Genomic DNA, 18,905 nt, shown 5'->3' on the forward strand with positions numbered 1-18,905 from the left:
TTTAGTGAACCGGCTCTTTGATCGGCTCGCTCTTTTTTTTGCCCACCTCTAACTGGCACTGAGAAGGATGAATCTTTATTCTGGCTGGAACGTGAAAAACCTGGTGTTCCCTGATTTATCTGGTAACCTGGCAACCCTGGCTGTACATTGTATTTTCATAAAACTATTAAATATGTTTAAACAATCCCAAACATGCTAAATATTATTTTCAATACAGAAAAAGTCATTTTAGTTTGTTTTTTTCATTTTAGATGTGATTCGACTTCTATTTCTGTTGACATTTTCAAGCTGTATGAAAAAATATATTTTTTGCCCCCTGATTTTTCGGACCAATTTTGATGAGGGGGGCGACATAAACTTTAAAAAATATTTGCAGCGGTCCTACATGTTTGTGTTAAATTAAATTAGATTTTCTTGTGGCAAAAAACTGCCAATTTAATAGTATACAAAAAATGTTTAAGCAAACAATATTAACTTTAATAAATCAATCATCATTATCCAAAACTGAAAAATAAAAAAAAATGAATCCAATAGAGTAATGTTTCACGAAGAACTAAAGTTGCTCGAAGTACGTTAAAATCTAGTCAAATTTTGAGTTTTTTACAATAATTACCGGTTTTGCTAACAATCATACCTATCTCTATGGCAGATGCTCGAATGTTTTAATGTCAATAAATTCAAGGAATTTAATGAAATCCGTGCAACAAACTGCTACAAGTTTACTTTACGTAAATAACTCAAAAATTGATTCAAACTCAAATAAAAAATGTAAATAAGAAAAGCGTGAGATTTTTCTCTAGTTCATGGCGCAAACATCCAATCTGACGCGCGAGTTCTTGTGGTGTGTGCGCGCCCTTCGCTCAAGAACGACACTAACCTTTGTGTGGCGGCCCAGAGAAGGAGCTCCGCCAGAAACCGGTAATGTCCACTCAAAGACCTACAGAGCCATCGAAATGAAAAGTGAATCTGATCATAAATTCCGTACCAGCATCATAGCTAAACAAGGACCGTTACGCAACTCCCATTGATCACGGGCCCAAAACTAGTTTAGGTTAGGTTCAGGCGAATGCACCACAACCGCATCGTTACAAGATCAACGTTGACGGCTACTACATGCAACGTAAGAAAAACCATGCATTCAATCAAGTCGAACCACACGCTGCTATTAGGCGGAATCGATGCGTTTTTCTACCTGTCTTTGATTCGCGTCGATACAGTTTAGATATGATCCGTTATGCGATTAGTCATACTTGGGTAAGGTCAATCAAGTATGTGCGGCCAGGCATCTGTGATTAGATATTGATTAATTCAACGTTTTCTATACTATTTTGTGATGCAGAATCACGGATTTATAATTACGCTATCATATGTTATGTTTGACAAAGAAATTGAACTAATTTTATTTTAAAATCGAAGTATGTAACAGACATCATTGGGATTTCCTGTGTGTCCAATTCTGTCGAAATGTCAATGTTCGAGTTCAGTATTAAAAATCCCCCATTGATTTGGATGCAACATTTTCATTTCAGCCATATGACTATCCCCAAAAAAAAAATCCGACATAAAAGGTCGTTATCACCTATTGTCGCCGCAGTCTTCACGGCAAATTTAACCATTTAAAGTCGTACGTCACCTTGCGTGTACACAGTCATCATCGTGATCTCTTGCAAAAATTGTTGCTCGATGCGTGTCGCGACCATTTTTTTTTTGCGCAGTTCTGCCTCTTTAGACAGATGACTAGTGACAAAAACAAAAACGACCTTCTGCGGATCGTGGTGTCACACAGGTCGCCGCATAGGGATACACACCTAGCGATGTGGAAGGTTTGGCCCACTGCCGCCGAAGATTACATCACTGCTTGGCATTCCACACGGCAAAGAAACCCGACCCTCACACAGTCATCCGAAAGGCACGTTGAACTCCATAGGCTTAATACATAAAACAGCAGACAGATTAAACCACGACGCATTAATTGGCACTAGGTTAGTACGAGTTCGTACGCTGACGCAGTGGATTTTGATGGTCCAAAAGTGGTGGCAAGGTCGTCGTCTTCAGGTAGGGTTTCTGCTAGGAAGGGACGGACATGTTTGGTTCAAACAGGTTCTATGTCATTGGTAAATTGGCACATATATTTTTGCCAATCACACTGAGAAAAAGCTCAATGATAACTCACAAAATGTTGTAATAAAACATGACTCAATCAAAGATTAAGAATAATAAAGCAAACATCATTTAAAAGCTTCCAATACAAACACCAAAAAATATAACTGTGTGTTCTAGCCAAGGTTGGGAAGGCCAGATTTTTCAATTGTCCATTATCCAATTTACTATTATCTGTGCCAGATCTGAAAGATTTTGATATTTTTTTCTGTCACTTTCAAGCCAATTTTGATTAAAATTTTTATTTTGATGAAAATGTGAATTCAATCTTTCAGAGGCTGAAAACTAATAAAACTAATAAGGTTTTGGTTTGCCAAATATTACCAGTTTTTTTGTCAATCGACCAAATTTTTCAATTTTGACCTGGCAACCCTGGTTGTTAGAGGAGCTTAGAGAAAAGTGGTTCAAATTTTACGTTTGAGCAGATCTCTATAGAATTTTGTTTAAAAAAAACTGGTTTGAATTTTTGTTTTTTTTTTTTATTTGGATGAAACATTGTCCATCGATTCTTTATGTCTAAATTTTTCATGATTAAGGCTACCAACTGTACGGATGTTTTCCTTGCTGTACGGATTTTCGACCCTCTTCGGGGATTTTTAACAGGCCAGATTTTTTGCACGGTTTTTTTTGAATAAATCGCATTTTTTTAATAAAAAATCTAAAAACTCTAACTTTTTTTTTTGTTAAAACTCTGAGTACGATATTATTTGTAAAAGCAAATAAGACATTTTGCAAACTTTTTAACGTCCAACAAAAAAAGAATAAAGAAAATGAAGATTTGATTCAGCGAATCATGAATTATTTTGTGAATATTTTTAAACGTGCAAGTCAAACAAATTTTGGGGCTGTCCATAAAAAAGAGTTTTGCAAATATTCGAAAATCTGTATCTTAAGGGGCTACAAACATTTAGAAAATCACAAAATTTCATGTAATAGAAAATTTATTGGATCCACTAAAAAAATGGTTTTAAATCAGTCCTGAAAGTTTCATGAAGATATTGCATGATTAAACTGAGTTAGAGACGATTTTCAGCTCAACATCTTGCCATGCGCAAGGCGAACTGTCAAATTTTGCGAGCGTTTTTCTCTGAACACCGAATTGATTTAACGGGTGCCACGATATCTCGAGATGGGATAGACCAAATTGGCTGAAATTTGGGGCGAAGACTCTCAAGACATATCCCGTGTGCATGACGAAGCTCGATTTTGAAATTTTGCTTTTAAAAAAAAATACAAAAACCAAAAGCTGAAGAATTTTTATATGAAAAACACAAAAAAAAATATCTTTTTTAAAAAAAAGTTTAATTTGAAAATCGGCCTTCGTCATGCACACAGGACCCACGGTGTTCAAAATACCGTTATTATGACAAAAAATATGCAATCCGTGATTTTTGGGTCTATCGATTCCTTACACCATAGGGCACCTCTGTACAAAAAATAAAAACATTCGCTGATGTAGTTTTCGAGGTACAGCCCTTTTAAGATGTTACATCCGATTTTCAATAAGAAAATCAAAACAATCTATACAATTTTAGCATTACAAAGAATATGCAATTCGAGATAATGATGAATTTTGCTTCATATGACTGACGGGGCCAAGTTTCAGATGGTTTGCTGATGTAGTTCGCGAGATACAGCCATTTTAAAATGTTATTTCCGATTTTTTCAAACAAAATCTTTAAAATCAATACAATTTCAGCACTTTAAAGAATATGTATTTCGAGATAATGATGTTTTTTGCTTCATATGACTGTCAAGTATCTCTGGACAAAGTTTCAGCAGGTTTACTGCTGTAGTTCTCAAGATACAACCATTTTGAAATGTTATTTCCGACTTTTTCAAACAAAATCAATAAAATCAATACAATTTCAGCACTTTAAAGAATATGCATTTCGAGATAATGATGTTTTTGCTTTATATGACTGTCAAGTATCTCTGGACAAAGTTTCAGCAGGTTTGCTGATGTAATTCTCGAGATACAGCCATTTTAAAATGTTATTTCCGACTTTTTCAAAAAAAAAAATCAATAAAATCAAAGCCAATTTTCAGGTTTAAATTTCTAAAAAAAATAGATTTTTTCTATTTTGACCAACCTCGCCCATATCTTTTCGAATCATTAGGCCCTTTTGAAAGTATTTTGCAAAACAATTTAACTTTTTTAACGCTTACAAACGGTTTAATAGTTTTCAAAATGGTTTCGATTGAAAATGTAGTGCACTTATAAAAACTCATTATTTTTGTAATTTTTAATCTTTGCAAGCAACAAAACATCGGATTAACAATGTTAAAAAAGATGAAGAGAACATTCTAAGCATATTAAATATATTTTTCAAATACATGTAATATTTAAAGAATTCAAAAAAGACAAGTTTTCTTTGAAAAACGCCTTCGAATGGCTTTCACCCAAAAACGAAGCATTTTATCAAGAAAAATATAAGGACTGTACATTTTTAAGTTCAACGTAACATTCAAACTGGATTTTTAGTTTTTTTTTTTAAAGGAAAAAAAATAAAAATAATAAATTAAGCGAAGGGGGTAAAGTTTGTGAGTTCAATTTGCGAAAACGTAAAGATTGGCCAGTTTCGCTGTTTTTACTGGGTTGAATATTTGAAGGGAAATAGCGCCACCATTCAAAAAACGTAGAAATACTATTTTCTCCATACATTTTTTAATATTTCCCATCCAAATCTACCCTCGAGAGTCAATGGGCAAATTTTGATCTATTTTGTTCATGTTTGGCTCAGAGGTTTTCAATATCACAGAAAACAATATTTTGATCACCCTAATGAACAGGATAAACTTTGTAGATTCTATCAAACAACCTACAAAGTTTTACGTTTCCACCAGTACAATAATGAGAAGAGCTGAGTCACAACCGCGATACCTTTCGCGACCGCAGTCAAAAAAAGTTATGACAGACAGTTGATCTTGAAAGTTCATCATCACATCATTTTGGGGCGTCACTTTATGTCTTTCCCACCCACTTGGCACGAGCATAATTGCACTTTATTTCCCTCCTAATGAGGTATGAGCAAACCGTTGGCCATCGCGCCACTTCCAGCCGGTCAAGGTCGGGCTATAAAACCGTTAGTACATGGTTGGGTGCAATTTGGATTTTTGATGAGTTTAAGGTGAGAATAATTAGGGGAAATTTCTAGAAAATCGTAATTATTTCAATGCTTTTCTCAATGTTACTTTGTACACTTGGACACAGGTTTCACTTACCGGTACATCGAGAGTACATTCAAATCCTGCTCTCAACAAACGTAATGTAGCTTTGGATTACTCCGAGGGGCTGCTTTGAAAACTTTGGTTTGCTTCGTGTCTCTTTCGCGCACTCCGCTGTCAAGCTTGTTTTGGTTTCGTGTAAAAATGAATGACGCCGTGAAGCTGAAGAGATTTTGTACCCAGCCGATCCAAACGTGCAATTGACGGAGAAGTTGCAGCCGGCGGAGTTGGATTACATTGTTAAGTAGCTGGTTAAGTGCGGTGCGGATCCTGGGACGCGCCTTGTCGGAGTTGAGGAGGCTTGCTACAGTGATGCCTTCAACAAGTCGACATCGGCGGAAAAGAAATTGCATCTCCTGTGCAACCGCAAAAGTGATCTGCACTACGAGCTCTCTGACGAAAACGGCGATCTGCGGTGCACTAGCGTTCGGATGCTGGAATGATTCATCCGGCAAATGATGCGGGAAGATGGCCACTTTAACCCTGGGAGGTTCAGGAACGGGTGACATGGAAGCATCCAGGAGTAGACCATTTTGGTTCATTGCTTTGAAAAGGAAAAAAATAAAATATCTCAACTTTCTTGTTTCATTTATTTCAATAATAATCTCACTATGTTAGGTTGGCCGGTTCTTGGGTGTCTTGAATAACGACGTTGGCGCAGAAGCTGGGGCGAGCATATGAACAAATACACAATTTCCGGTCCTCTTCATTTCGTTCAACCGGTGATTGCTTTTCCGCCGGGCTTATGGTAGTACCGATGATCTAGCTTCTGGAGGTCATCACGGGACTACCGAACGTCCAGGACTCGGCGGTGATGAGGTTTCAACGGTAGGGGCACATCAGGGGAAACCACTGCTGGTAGGTCGCATTGAACATGCCCAGCTGATTGGCGGGAGTGTTGACGGAGAAGCCAGACCAAACCAACTGGACCGTTTTTCCAGGAATCTGTGGGAAATGACGTGGCAAGAATTGGAGTCGAGGATTCGTTTCAACAAACTCAGCATCCAGGGTGGTCTTGGTTACCGCCCTGGATGCGCGCTGGTACTTTCCTGCTCGACCGCGCTTCGATGACACAAATTTTGCGCCAAACACAACAACAAACACGCGTGGTGTCAAACTGTCAAATCAATGTAGTGTAAAAAGAGGTGGCATTGTTTTGAACGTACACAATCGTTAATATATTTAATTCCTGCCGTTAATTAATTAAATAATTTAATATCTTACTACTGTCCCGCCCCTCGGATTACTCTCTCTTTGGGTTATTTTGTGCTTGCAAATTAATGGAATAGTACCCAGCAAAACAAACATTTGTTTTTTTCAGAGGCGACTCGTGCCCGAATGTAGTACCTGTTCAATGTTATTTTTTTTAAATTCTTTATTATAAAGTTTTTCAGCCGGAGGCTGGTTCAACTCTTTTGGATCATTTGACTTCGTGCTTGAAGTCGACCCGGTAACAATGTTGTTTTTAATAAATATTGATTATAGATCGTAGTAAATTTTTGAATCTAAATTTTAAAAAAGGTCTTTGAAACTTTTTTCTTTCCAAATGGCTTTTATTTTTACGTTTTATTATTTTTATACTATTATAATTTTCTGTTTATGCAAATAATTGGTTACACGTATGATTAAGACTTTTTATCTCGTTAAAACGTATTTTTTAGACTTAATCATTAGCGTGGCGAATGAAGAAAAATAGAGCAATCGCTCTGCCATCCTTATCAAAATTCAAGGGAAGTTATTGAATATTGTACTAAATTTCAAAACTATTCACCATGACGTTCAGAAAAAAAATACCACATTCTTCACAAAGGAAAACTGTTTGTTGGGCTTTTTTAGGCCCAACAAATATTGAGCTAACTTGGTTAAAAATTAAATTGACATTTTACTTTATACTTTTTAGAACCAGGTCGTATCGCTTTTGATTCTTTGTCAATTTTTTAGAGAATGGAATGTACTCACTGTTATGTCCTCATGGTTTTGGAATTCAATTTCTGAATAAAAAGAAGGGCTTCTGATGTTAAAAACAAGACTATATTGACATGAATCCGAGATAATTAAAATATTTGTTTCTAGCATCAGTGAAAAAAAAAAAATTTCAGAACAAAATCATGCTACAATATATGATAATAATATATTCAACTAGAGTGAACCGGACCAACAGTCTGAATAAACACAGTCGTTTTTGGAGCATTTAATGGCATCAACTCTTAAACTTTTTAGGACTGCATCCGCTTTAAATACAACCATCCTGAAAATAAAATAACGATCATGGTTGAATCTACTGTCATAATTCTTCTCATGTGTCCTGAGTCTGGAAAAAACACAGTACAGTCATCCCACATATTCGGAACACCCACAAATTCGGAACACTTTTGTGGTAATTTGTCAATAGAATGCAAAATGCAACTTTTCTGCTGACCCTGCTATTTTTAAGGCCTTTATTTGGACATTCTCTTGCTATTTCACCAGTAAAAGTAATACTTTTCAAACAAAAACTGCATTTTAAGACTATTTTATCCAGAGCAGCAAAAAACTGCCTCCAAATTGCCCGTTCCATGATTGTGGGATGTTATTGTGTCTCCCACAATTGTGGAACACCTGAATTTAACTGATATTTTCACAAAAAGTTATCAGACCATTCATAAAACATCACTAACCATGAGTTCTATTGGTTTCAGAGTGCAAAGTCATTATTTTGCAAAAATATGTACACCTGGAGAGAAAAAAGTTTGTTTACATCGTAAGAAAAAAGTGTTCCGAATTTGTGGATTTCAATGGTCAATGTTTTTCTTCGAAAACTTGACATAAATCGTAAAAATGTACAGCCGGTCTATACATCAATCGAAAGATCGTAAGTAAAGCATTCACATGAAGGTAAAAGCAAATCATTATGTTCAATTATCGATTTTATATGATTTATTGAACATTGGCCGATCTGTAAACTGTTCCGAATATGAGGGATGAGTGTACTTTTTTGTTTCAATTGTTTCAATTCAATTTATCAATCACACTATCTAAACTTAACATTACATCACTTTCCAGTAGAGCAAGAATCCACTAGTAACCAAGAAGATCGAAGAGGTTCAACGCGCGCAGTTGAACATTCCAGTTCTAAAACAAGCCATCACCAGTCTGCGCAAAACAGCCTGATGCCTAAAAGTGCGCCAAATATAGAGCAATATCTGTGGTGCTCTCGCGCTCTCTCATTTATTCATGCTCTCAACGTGCTGTCAACGCGCTGGCTTGTTTACCTTTTGCATGCAGCTCCCTGGAGAGCTGAGCGAGCTAAGTCGGCTGGGGCCTGGGGGTGGCATTTCGCTCTCTCCCAAAAATGCTGTCAGTTCACGCTCTCAGATTGAACCAGATTTACTAACACATCGATAATGCCGCTTCGTATGAATAGGAAGCTCTTTACATGTGTTGATTTTTTTCCGTATGGAGATTTTTTCCCCGACGTTCAGAGGGTCGGTGTGAACGCGACGAGCATTAGCGCGTGGCCCGCCAGGCTGGCTCGCTTTAGTATTGGTGGGTTGTAAAGAGAGGTAAAGAGTGAAGGGTGGCGGGCCAATAGAGCTATCTACGTGCGCATGTATTGCGTGTACGTACACGAAAAAAAGTGAGGTTAAATTTTGTACCAGCCAGCAAAACAAATGGTGTGCTAGTGTGTGTGAGATCGGGCTTAGATAGCTCTATACTTTTTTGGTGCATGCAGCGCTGCTGAACATAGGGCGTCGATTTTGTTAACGTATATTCAAACAAAAATTGTAATTGTATGTTGCTAGTTGAAAAAGCACCGCGGTACTTAAATAAAAAAAAATATCCGCTTGAAATCGGCTACCTGTTCAATGAACAGGTTGAACAGGTGGACGAGTCGCCTCTGGTTTTTTTATTTGATTATACTCTTTAACAATGCAAAGGGCCCAACCTTAAGATTCTCACCGTTCACGACCTGCTGCTCTAGACTTGAGATGAATATTTAGTTTTATCTTACCAGGAAGTTCACATTAACCTTGGCAAAGATCGAAACACGCGCCACGTGGCCACGATAATCGTGAATCCCACGGAACGTGGCACAGTTGTTGAACTTTAACCGCGGACCTCAAAAGAATGCAAGCGCACAATTAAAACTAATTAAAACAACGCCCAGCAAACGTCAACAAGATTCCCATTGACCGGCAGGAAAACTGTCGGATTGTGTTGATCTAACGCGTCAACAAACAAATCGGCACACCAGCCGCGCCAGGTCTAAGATCAACTCGAGAGCAAAAGGTGCACTTTACTTCACTTTCAAGTTGACGGGTGCTGTATGATAATTACATTCGGCAGGAGGGGAGAGCCAATAAATTACAGAAACGCGCGCAGTGATTCCACAAATGAAGCCAACCGAGTAGAAATGAGTAAATTTCCTCGTGGGATTCCTTTTGCTGGAGAACCGGTTTCTACCGTTTGTTGGAGGACTCGATCGATTCCTTCCGTGATTATAAGCTTAACCCCTGGCTGTCAGAACAAGTATTTCTCTAACAAAAGTTAAAAGTATCATTTTGCTATAGGAGAACTACTTTTTAAGTAGTTTGAGAATTGTTATGGCGCTGTTTTCTTCTCGAAGATCAAATACGAGTTATAAGAGAAAAAAATCTCGTAGGCGATCACTCAAAAACTTAATTAACGGCGCACATTAACCGGAGCTTTTGTACCCAGATTTTTTCACAGACTTTTTAGAATCTTCAAAACTACGAGAACTACCGAAACAACCTTTTATTCATTCCCTAAGCTTCTATTTTCATAGAGATTTACAGCAAAATTTGTAAATTTTTATAATCAAATTATTTCAGGATTGCGTCCGTATGTTCAACAATTTTAGAATAAGAAGACAACAACTTCCTTGGTTGCTGGTATCCTTAATGGGATATGAGACGATTATTTTTTTTTAAATAAACCTTTCATTCATCCAAAAACAATTTCTAAACATTTTTATTAATCGTCTGCGACACAGATAACTTTTGTTTTTAAAGCGTTTTCCTTAGAAATGCTTTCAAAACTAGAGTCAACTCGTATTTTTTCCTATCAACTTCGATTTCCCCCTTTCACTTAAAACTTATTTTACTGTCTTGTTCGTATGGCAGAAATACTATGTTAATATTTGATTGATTTTTATGAACGAATTTTAAAATGTTACTGAACATCAAAAAAAGTATTCATCCACATTTTTTTTCTTCTATGTTGTAGAAGTAGACAATTAGGCATATAAATAAAAGTGTACCTACAGATTTAACTTATAAAAAGTGATTATTTTGATTAATGTTATCCGCTATACTACCCATTATTTAAGATTTGACTTTTATGCCAAATCAAGTATTCCGAGAAAAACGCGTTTTTGTGTTCGTCACCAAATCTTCGACATGGCAATTTCAAAGGGGCATGAGATATTAGCCGTTTTCACATCGGCAGCCAAAAGATGTCTCAAAAGATGCTTGGATCCGAGCATGGATCATCTTATAGAATCTGGAGTAAAAATCTCGATTTTTGCCATAAGTGGATAATAGCCATTTTTTCAATGATGGGCTGAAAACGTCAGAGGTCATGACGCGAAAATCGGCGACGCGGACACGAAATTTTTCATCTCCATTCACTGAATCGCAAAACCGTGACAAACCCGGCGCATTCGTGAGTGCCCTAGCTCATTGAGCGGCTGCAATGCGAGGCAGTAGTCGACCAACGCTCATACGACGGTGCACGCACACACTTAAGAAACAAGTTTTTACACAAAAAGTTTTTATTTATGCGTGGAAATGTAATTTTGAATATAAGTTATGGTTGATTTAAGTGTCTGGATCCATTCAATTGTTTAAAAATAGTCCAAATGGTGTTTAGAGAGAATTTTACGAGTCAGTCATGTGACACGAATTGAGTGAGTGTAGCTCATTGTTTCATGTCTCTCATTCTCCAGCAGCCGACCGGCACGAGTCAGGCGGCAGTGGTTGAACAGACAAAGTAGGCTTACAGCAGTGATGCGATTTTGAGCGCTCATCCGCTCATGAGCGAGCATTTTCCGCTCATTCTTGAGGAGGAGCGTGACGCGAGCTAGCTCACGTTTGCTCGTGCTCGTGTTTGCTCATTTATTTTATGAGCGAAAATGCTCATTGCTCATGCTCGCGCTCATTTTTGCTCATTGAGCAAAATGAGCGGTAATATTTTACCTGTAACGGGTAAACGATAAGAACTTTTTTTTTTCAGCAGAGCTTCGAGGTTGTTTTTTTTTAATGGAGGCTTGAATAGGCCAATCTTAATAATATTGGATGAAGTTATTTGTCATATTTTTTTGTTTTGAAACTTGTTCTGGAGTCAGAGTTAAGGGGTTAAGGTGTTACATTAAGATCTGTACTCAGTAAAAAAACATAGAAATATTACATCTGGGAAGTACTTCTTTTATGTTAGAAAAATGCGTAATTTTACTTCTGAAAATGGGTAATTTTGCCACTTTTCTGGTGTAATGCAACTTTTTCAGTCTAAATCGAGGTAAAATTATAACATTCAAAAGGTAATATTCATCCTTACAAAATGACAACTTCCAAATGTACACTTTTTTACTGTGTAGAAATAATTCGATTAATAAAAAAAGTTAGTAAGTTAATAAAAAGATATTTAATAAAGCTGAAAAGTAACTTTTAAGGAATACAAATATGTTTTCTTGGTAATACGTTTAGTCATGTTTTGATTCCTGGGCACCTCATCTTGTTTAGTCAACTATTTGTAAATAATTTTGCATAATAAATGTCAAATCTGTGTCTTAGATAATTTTCACATCAATTATCTTATTTATATGCTGGAGTCGATCCAAATAAATAAATGAGAAATGAGCGTGCTGACAAGTAAAAACATGTTTTAATATAAAAAAAATCGATTACCAACCTATTTACAGCTTATTCACATTAAAAAATAATGTAAATTTGGAAGCTTTAATTTTGGAAGGTTGAATATTACCTCTTTTATGATGTAATTTTACCTCAATTTAGACTGAAAAAGTGACATTACACCAAAAAGTGGTAAAATTACACATTTCCGGAGGTAAAATTACACATTTTTTCTGACATAATAGATGTACTCCTTCCCAGATGTAATATTACCATGATTTTTTTTCTGTGTTTAAGACCTAAAAATTCCGTTCCTTGACAGTTTACTCTAAATTTGAAAGTGAAATAAGCTAAAAAGAGTGTCTGGGATTCTTAGCAAATTAAGACACTTTACACGGAGAAAAAAGAGTTCCCAAAATCGTGAACAAGCGTTCATGAAATTCGGAACCACGAACAAAGTGTTCAAATTCCATGGTACGATTTTGAAAAACGTACCATGAAATTTGAACACTTTGTTCGTGATTCCGAATTTCATGAACGCTTGTTCACGATTTTGGGAACTCTTTTTTCTCCGTGTACTTGCGTGTCAGCCATTTTTCATTTATCGGGAAATTAATCAAAACTAGTTTTCTAAATTATCAAACTCAGAAAAAAATATATAGGCTGACAACATTAAAGTTTCATAAATTTACCATTACCACATTGATCACACAAAAAACTGGGGTAGAAAAGTATCCCCCGCAATCCACCGCGATCAATTTTTGACAGTTCGACGCCAACGAATAATTTGATAAATTTACCGCGGTTAACCAAAAATTAAATTACCAATGCATCTTTGATGAGTTCATGTCCCTTTTTCGCGATGAAATTATCTTCAAAAGTGGCAATACAATTGGGCTGTGCCAGATTCATAAACAATACTAAAAATCTACCTCATCTTGTTTTATCAATTATTTGGATATAAGTTCGCATTATGAATGTCAAAACTGTGTTATTTGATGAATTTTAACATCAACTTTCATTTAAAGTTAGTTTGAACGCTGTAGTTAATGTCAAAACAATTAAATAAAATAAAATTATAAGATTACCATAAATGCGAAACATTTCACGTGAAACATTTCATAGGCGTCCCAAGCACCGGGAAGGCAAAGCAGAAATTCATGGTTTTGATTTCTTTAAATTCTAGCAAATTTTTGTATAAAATATCGATTGCTTTGATGTTAACAACTTATTTGAGACCTAAAGAATGGTGTTCACTAATATTTCAGTCCAAATTTGTGCGATTTATTAGCAAAAACGAGTGTCCAGAATTCGAAGCAAAAGTGTCCGGATTTCGAATCAGCTTTTATCAGTGTCCGGGATTCGAAGCACAACAAGTAATTATAATTATCAAATTCTGATGAAAAATTGTTAGAAAAGACATATTGTGAAGAATAGGTTTAGAGTAATTAAAATGGGTATATTTCCCTTTCGATAAAAGGGCGATTTTGGAAACATTTTAATTTTTACAAATTCGACAACATCGTGCTACCGGATTTCTGACTGCCTTTTCCGGTGCGCTCCAAATAGCGGCATATTTTATTTTTTTTATTCGATTGATCTTTCCTTAAAAAACTCAAAAAGTGTGGCTGAGATGCCATTGCACATTTTTTTGTAATGTTGGCATCACTGCGTGATTTTGACATTTCGGGCGTAAAATATTCATAACGCCATCTCCGCTTAAAAATCTGAATAATGTGAAATAAAATGCTGCTGCCTTCGACAATTTTGCTTAGGTTAGCATACATCTTTCTAGAAGTGAAAAAATCTAAAAATATTCCTGAAAAGTTAGATTTTCTGAAACACTCTGCTACATCAGCTAAGACACCAAAGCTTTACAGTTTTTTGAAATCGAAATTGCAATGGCCAGGCCTACTGCGTAAATAAAGCGCAAAGATGATTCATTGAAATACACTTCACCACACGACATTTTTTTTTCTCAAAACTGCGTACTAAAAATATTTTTGTCTCTTTTTACTTGCCAGTACCAACCACCACCAGCGGCACCATGACCACCACCCGGGTAATAATGAGCTTCCCGTGGGGAAGCAGCAGCAACGGCACCAAGGACAGCAGCGAAAAACAAAAGTGCGACCCTATCCTCTCGGACACGGGCGTGACCGAGGCCGTGATGAAGGTCGCTCGCAAGGAACTGCGCGAGGACAAAGCCATCCGCGAGCAGTCGCTGGAGCAGATGCGCGAGTGGCTCCGCCAGAACAAGGACGTCGAGAACGTGCGCACGGACGACATTTTCCTGTTGAAGTTTTTGCGCACGAAAAAGTTCAGCGTGTTCATGGCCCAGCAAATGCTGCTCAAGTACCTGAACTTGCGCAAGATCCACATGCACCTGATGTGCGATCTGGACTTTTTGTCGCCCAACTTGAACAAACTGATCAACAGCGGGTACATGTTTTCCTCGCCGGTGAGGGACAAGCACGGCAGACGGGTGATCATCGGATTTGCACGTAAGACTTGATCTCGTTGATCATTGTTAGTTTGTGGTATTAATTCCTCATCTCTTTCCTGCAGAGAACTTCAACCCGGCGGAACACACCAGCGCGGACATGTCCCGGGTCAACTTCATCACGTACGAGACGCTTCAGGAGGACCCCCAGAACCAGATCCTCGGCTTCACGCACATCGGAGACTTCAAGGGCATCACAACGGCGCACGTGTCCTGCTGGAACCCGACCGAGTTCCTGCGCATGATGAAGTGGGGTGAACAGTCGGTTCCGATGCGCCACAAGGAGGTCCACCTGGTGAACGTGCCGTCCGCGGTCAAGTACGTGATCGAAGCCAGCAAGTCAATCACGAGCAAAAAGATGCGCGATCGTCTCCAGGTAAGTATCCGACAAAATCGTTCACGAATATCTCTAACCTTAAACCTCTCCTTCTAGGTCCACGTTACAGTCCAAGACCTGTGCAAGAAGGTCGACACGGCCTGCCTGCCGAAGGAGCTCGGTGGCCAAATCCCGATGGTGGATATGATCGAAAGCTGGAAGCAGGAGCTGGCCGCCAAGCGGAACGCACTGCTCGCGCTGGACAACATGAAGATCCTCAGCGATCGGAGCATCATCTCGCGCAACGGAACGGATCGCAACAACAACAACAGCGGAACCACCCCGGGCCTGGAGACCATGACCGGAAACTTCCGGAAGCTGGAGGTGGACTAGTGGATTCGTGGAAGTCACACTGTGTGTATATGATACTATTAGGCAATAAGTGTGTGCGCGAGTGTACAACGAGCTGCTGCAGGAAAAAAAACACGCAATTTCACCCCCAAACTAAAGGAGAGAGCTTTAGTTGTTTCTTTTTGGTTTTATGTATAGCTGAATCAATATAATTACACCAATAAATATCATTATTCTATAGGGAGCTGTGCGTGTTTCTTAAGTTCCGGGATGACATCCGTAAAAAAAAGTCAAAGGCTGATATTGCACAAGATTGTTGAGCATTTCTCGAAAAACCTTGTATACGCCACGGTCGCACAGAATGATGAGATTCTTCGTTTCTTATCGCTGTTGATTTATGGATGAAGCGAGGAAGTACGTAAATTTATTTTTAAGGTTGCACCTGGGATAGTTAGTTGTTCGTGAGTTAACATGACTTGAATAACAAAATGTGTTTCAATGAGGAAAAGTATACATTTCTGGGATAACTTATATAGTGGGGAGATTTTGTCCCGGGGACACTTGATCCCTAACTTGTATCTGGTCAGCGTTTGGGTAAAAAAAGCGCTTTGTTCTTTAAAGTTGTGCGAAACTGACTCAAACTCACTGTAGAATACAAAGAAAAAATATGAACAATGATCGAATTTAGTTCGGAGACTTGATCCTCGGGGACACTTGATCCCAAGCCAAAAAAAAAACAAAATTAGCTTTATACTTGAAAGTTGTGCAAAATTTAGGGGAGAGTGGGGAGACTTGATCCCCGGGGAGACTTGATCCCCCCCCTACTCAAACTCATTATAGAAAACAAAGAAAACCTTAAAAAAATTATTGGATTGAGTTGCACACATTTTTCTAAAAGTGCTGCAAAAAACCTCCACGAGATCTTTTTTCTTTGTTTTTATATGTATAGAAAACATTTAAAATTCAATAAAAAAAATGCATGAATTGATTGATAAACTTATCAACTACGAAACTCTTACGCATTTGACGTTAAATTTATCGTCATACTATTTTTCCAATCAATTGTCCAATCCAATCCCTCAAGGCAGTGTATCGTCACAAACTGGACCTTATCAAGACACCTTAGGAAGACAACCTATGGAATGTTAACATTAACCTTAACATGTTAACATTAAGTTGATTAATAACTGAGCAATTCTCTGAGATTTCGGTCATTCGATTTTTTTTTTTTGTATTTTTTAATCCGGCTGAAACTTTTTTGGTGACTTCGGTATGCCCAAAGAAGCCATTTTGCATCATTAGTTTGTCCATATAAATTTCCATACAAATTTGGTAGCTGTCCATACAAAACTGCCCACCATTGAAAAAACGGCTAATATCCACTTTTGGCAAAAACGAGATATTAGCACCAAGTGGTAGAGGATGTTCCAACGCATCTTCTGGAACTTGAATTTAACTGAAATAGTGTTTAGATTTGGCTGCCGATGCGAAAAACCAAACGGCTAATATGCCACTCTTATGGGAAATTCCCTTGACGGAGATTTTGTGACAAACACTAAAACGCGTTTTTCTCGGAATACTTGATTTGGCATAATAGCCGAATTTTCAATTATGGGCAGAAAAATGATATGTGAAAATTCAAAAATCTGTATCTCTTGAAGGAATTTTTTGATCGATTTGGTGTCTTCGGCAAAGTTGTAGGTATATACTGAAAAAAAATTATACACGGTAAAATTTTTTTTGATGATTTTTAATTTCACTTTTTGTCACTAAAACTTGATTTGCAAAAAAACACTATTTTTAATTTTTTTTATTTTTTGATATGTTTTAGAGGACATAAAATGCCAACTTTTCTGAAATTTCCAGAATGGGCAAAAAATCATTGACCGAGTTATGATTTTTTGAATCAATACTGATTTTTTCAAAAAATCGAAATATTGGTCGCAAAAAATTTTCAACTTAATTTTTCGATGTAAAATCGAATTTGCAATCAAAAAGTACTTTAGTGAATTTTTGCGTTTCTATTTGTTTCGTCGTCCGTGTCTGTCGCGGGTGACCATGAACGGCCATGATCGATGACGACCAACTTTTTCAAAACTTTTTTTCGTAAAATCGCGATAACTTGTGATGTTTATAAGCCCTTATGTCTATGTATCAAAATTTTTGTAATTGTCTGCTCTACAACTTTGTAGAACATTGTTACACTCTAAAAAATAACCCTGCAAAGTTAGAAAAAACACGAAACTTTAAAATGAAAAAATTTGTTCTAAATGAAAAAATGACCCTTCTGGGTCAATGTAGATTCGAAAAGTACATTAAATTACCACAAAATGACATGTTCCAAAAAATTTTACAGTCAAGTAACGGAAAATGGGGGAATTTTTAAAACTTTTTTAGTGTTTTTTTCGATGAAAAATACGTTTTTTCGGAATTCTGAGTACTCCATCAAATCGGGCGGCTAATTTTACATAAAAGTTCCTTTGACACAAAATTTCTATCTCATCACCGTTTCAGGCTGCAAATTATTGAAAAACACCTCTTTTTTCGCATGTTCAAAAATGGAAGGGGTCGTACCGCCCCTCCGTCACGAGATATCAAAAAACGGACCTCGGATTCGTGATCAGGGACAAAAGTTACCCCTTAGGACAAAGCTTCACGCAAATCGAAGAGGGGTCGGGGCAACTGCTGTGTGAGTTGGCGGAGATTTACCCTAATATGAGTGGTTTGGACACACATTTTAGCTTTTTTTTTGAACCAGAAAAAAAAGATATAACTTATGTGGTAATAACTAGAGGCAGGGTTGAACTCATTGGAAAGGCCTTTCAATTGCTTAACCAACGATGGGTCGGATGATGGATTCGGACATAGTTTACATACATTTAAGTGAGATCCGGCTTCAAAAAAGTACATGAATATCACTTAAGTGGTCATAACTCGAGACAGGGTTGCCAGATCTTCAATGTTTTGGATTCATTGGAAAGGCCTTTTAATTACCTAACCAACGATGGGTCGGATGATGGATCCGGACATCGTTTACATGCATATAATTGAGATCCGGATATTTGTGAAAACACATTTTTATACATAACTTTTGAACTACTTATCGAAACTTCAAACAATTCAATAGCGATGTATGGGACCCTAAACCAAGTCGAATGCAACTGGTTCGATCAAAATCGGTTCAGCCAGTGCTGAGAAAACTCCGTGAGAATTTTGGTCACATACATACATACACACACACATACACACACATACACACACATACACACACACACAGACATTTGTTCAGTTTTTGATTCTGAGTCGATATGTATACATGAAGGTGGGTCTAGGAGCTTTTAATAAAATGTTCATTTTCAGAGCAGGATTATAGCCTTACCTCAGTGAGGAAGGCAAAACAGGAAAATTGATGTTTTCTAAGTCTCACCCAAACAACCCACCATTTTCTAATGTCGATATCTCAGCAATTAATGGTCCGATTTTCAATGTTAAAATA

General features: G+C 37.3%; 1 protein-coding gene across 1 annotated transcript in view; it reads left to right on the forward strand.

Annotated features, from left to right (window-relative positions):
• LOC6040988 (clavesin-2) overlaps positions 1-15,653 on the forward strand; it is a 31,909-nt gene extending 16,256 nt beyond the window's left edge. Inside the window, exons 2-4 of the mRNA XM_038264023.1 lie at positions 14,264-14,743; positions 14,808-15,118; positions 15,176-15,653. Coding sequence (XP_038119951.1) covers positions 14,287-14,743; positions 14,808-15,118; positions 15,176-15,451 — 1,044 coding nt within the window. The 5' untranslated portion in view covers positions 14,264-14,286 and the 3' untranslated portion in view covers positions 15,452-15,653. The remainder of the gene's footprint in view (positions 1-14,263; positions 14,744-14,807; positions 15,119-15,175) is intronic.
• Positions 15,654-18,905: the final 3,252 nt, after the last annotated feature.

Source organism: Culex quinquefasciatus, chromosome 3, assembly GCF_015732765.1.
Source record: "Culex quinquefasciatus strain JHB chromosome 3, VPISU_Cqui_1.0_pri_paternal, whole genome shotgun sequence".
Taxonomy (NCBI): domain Eukaryota; kingdom Metazoa; phylum Arthropoda; class Insecta; order Diptera; family Culicidae; genus Culex; species Culex quinquefasciatus.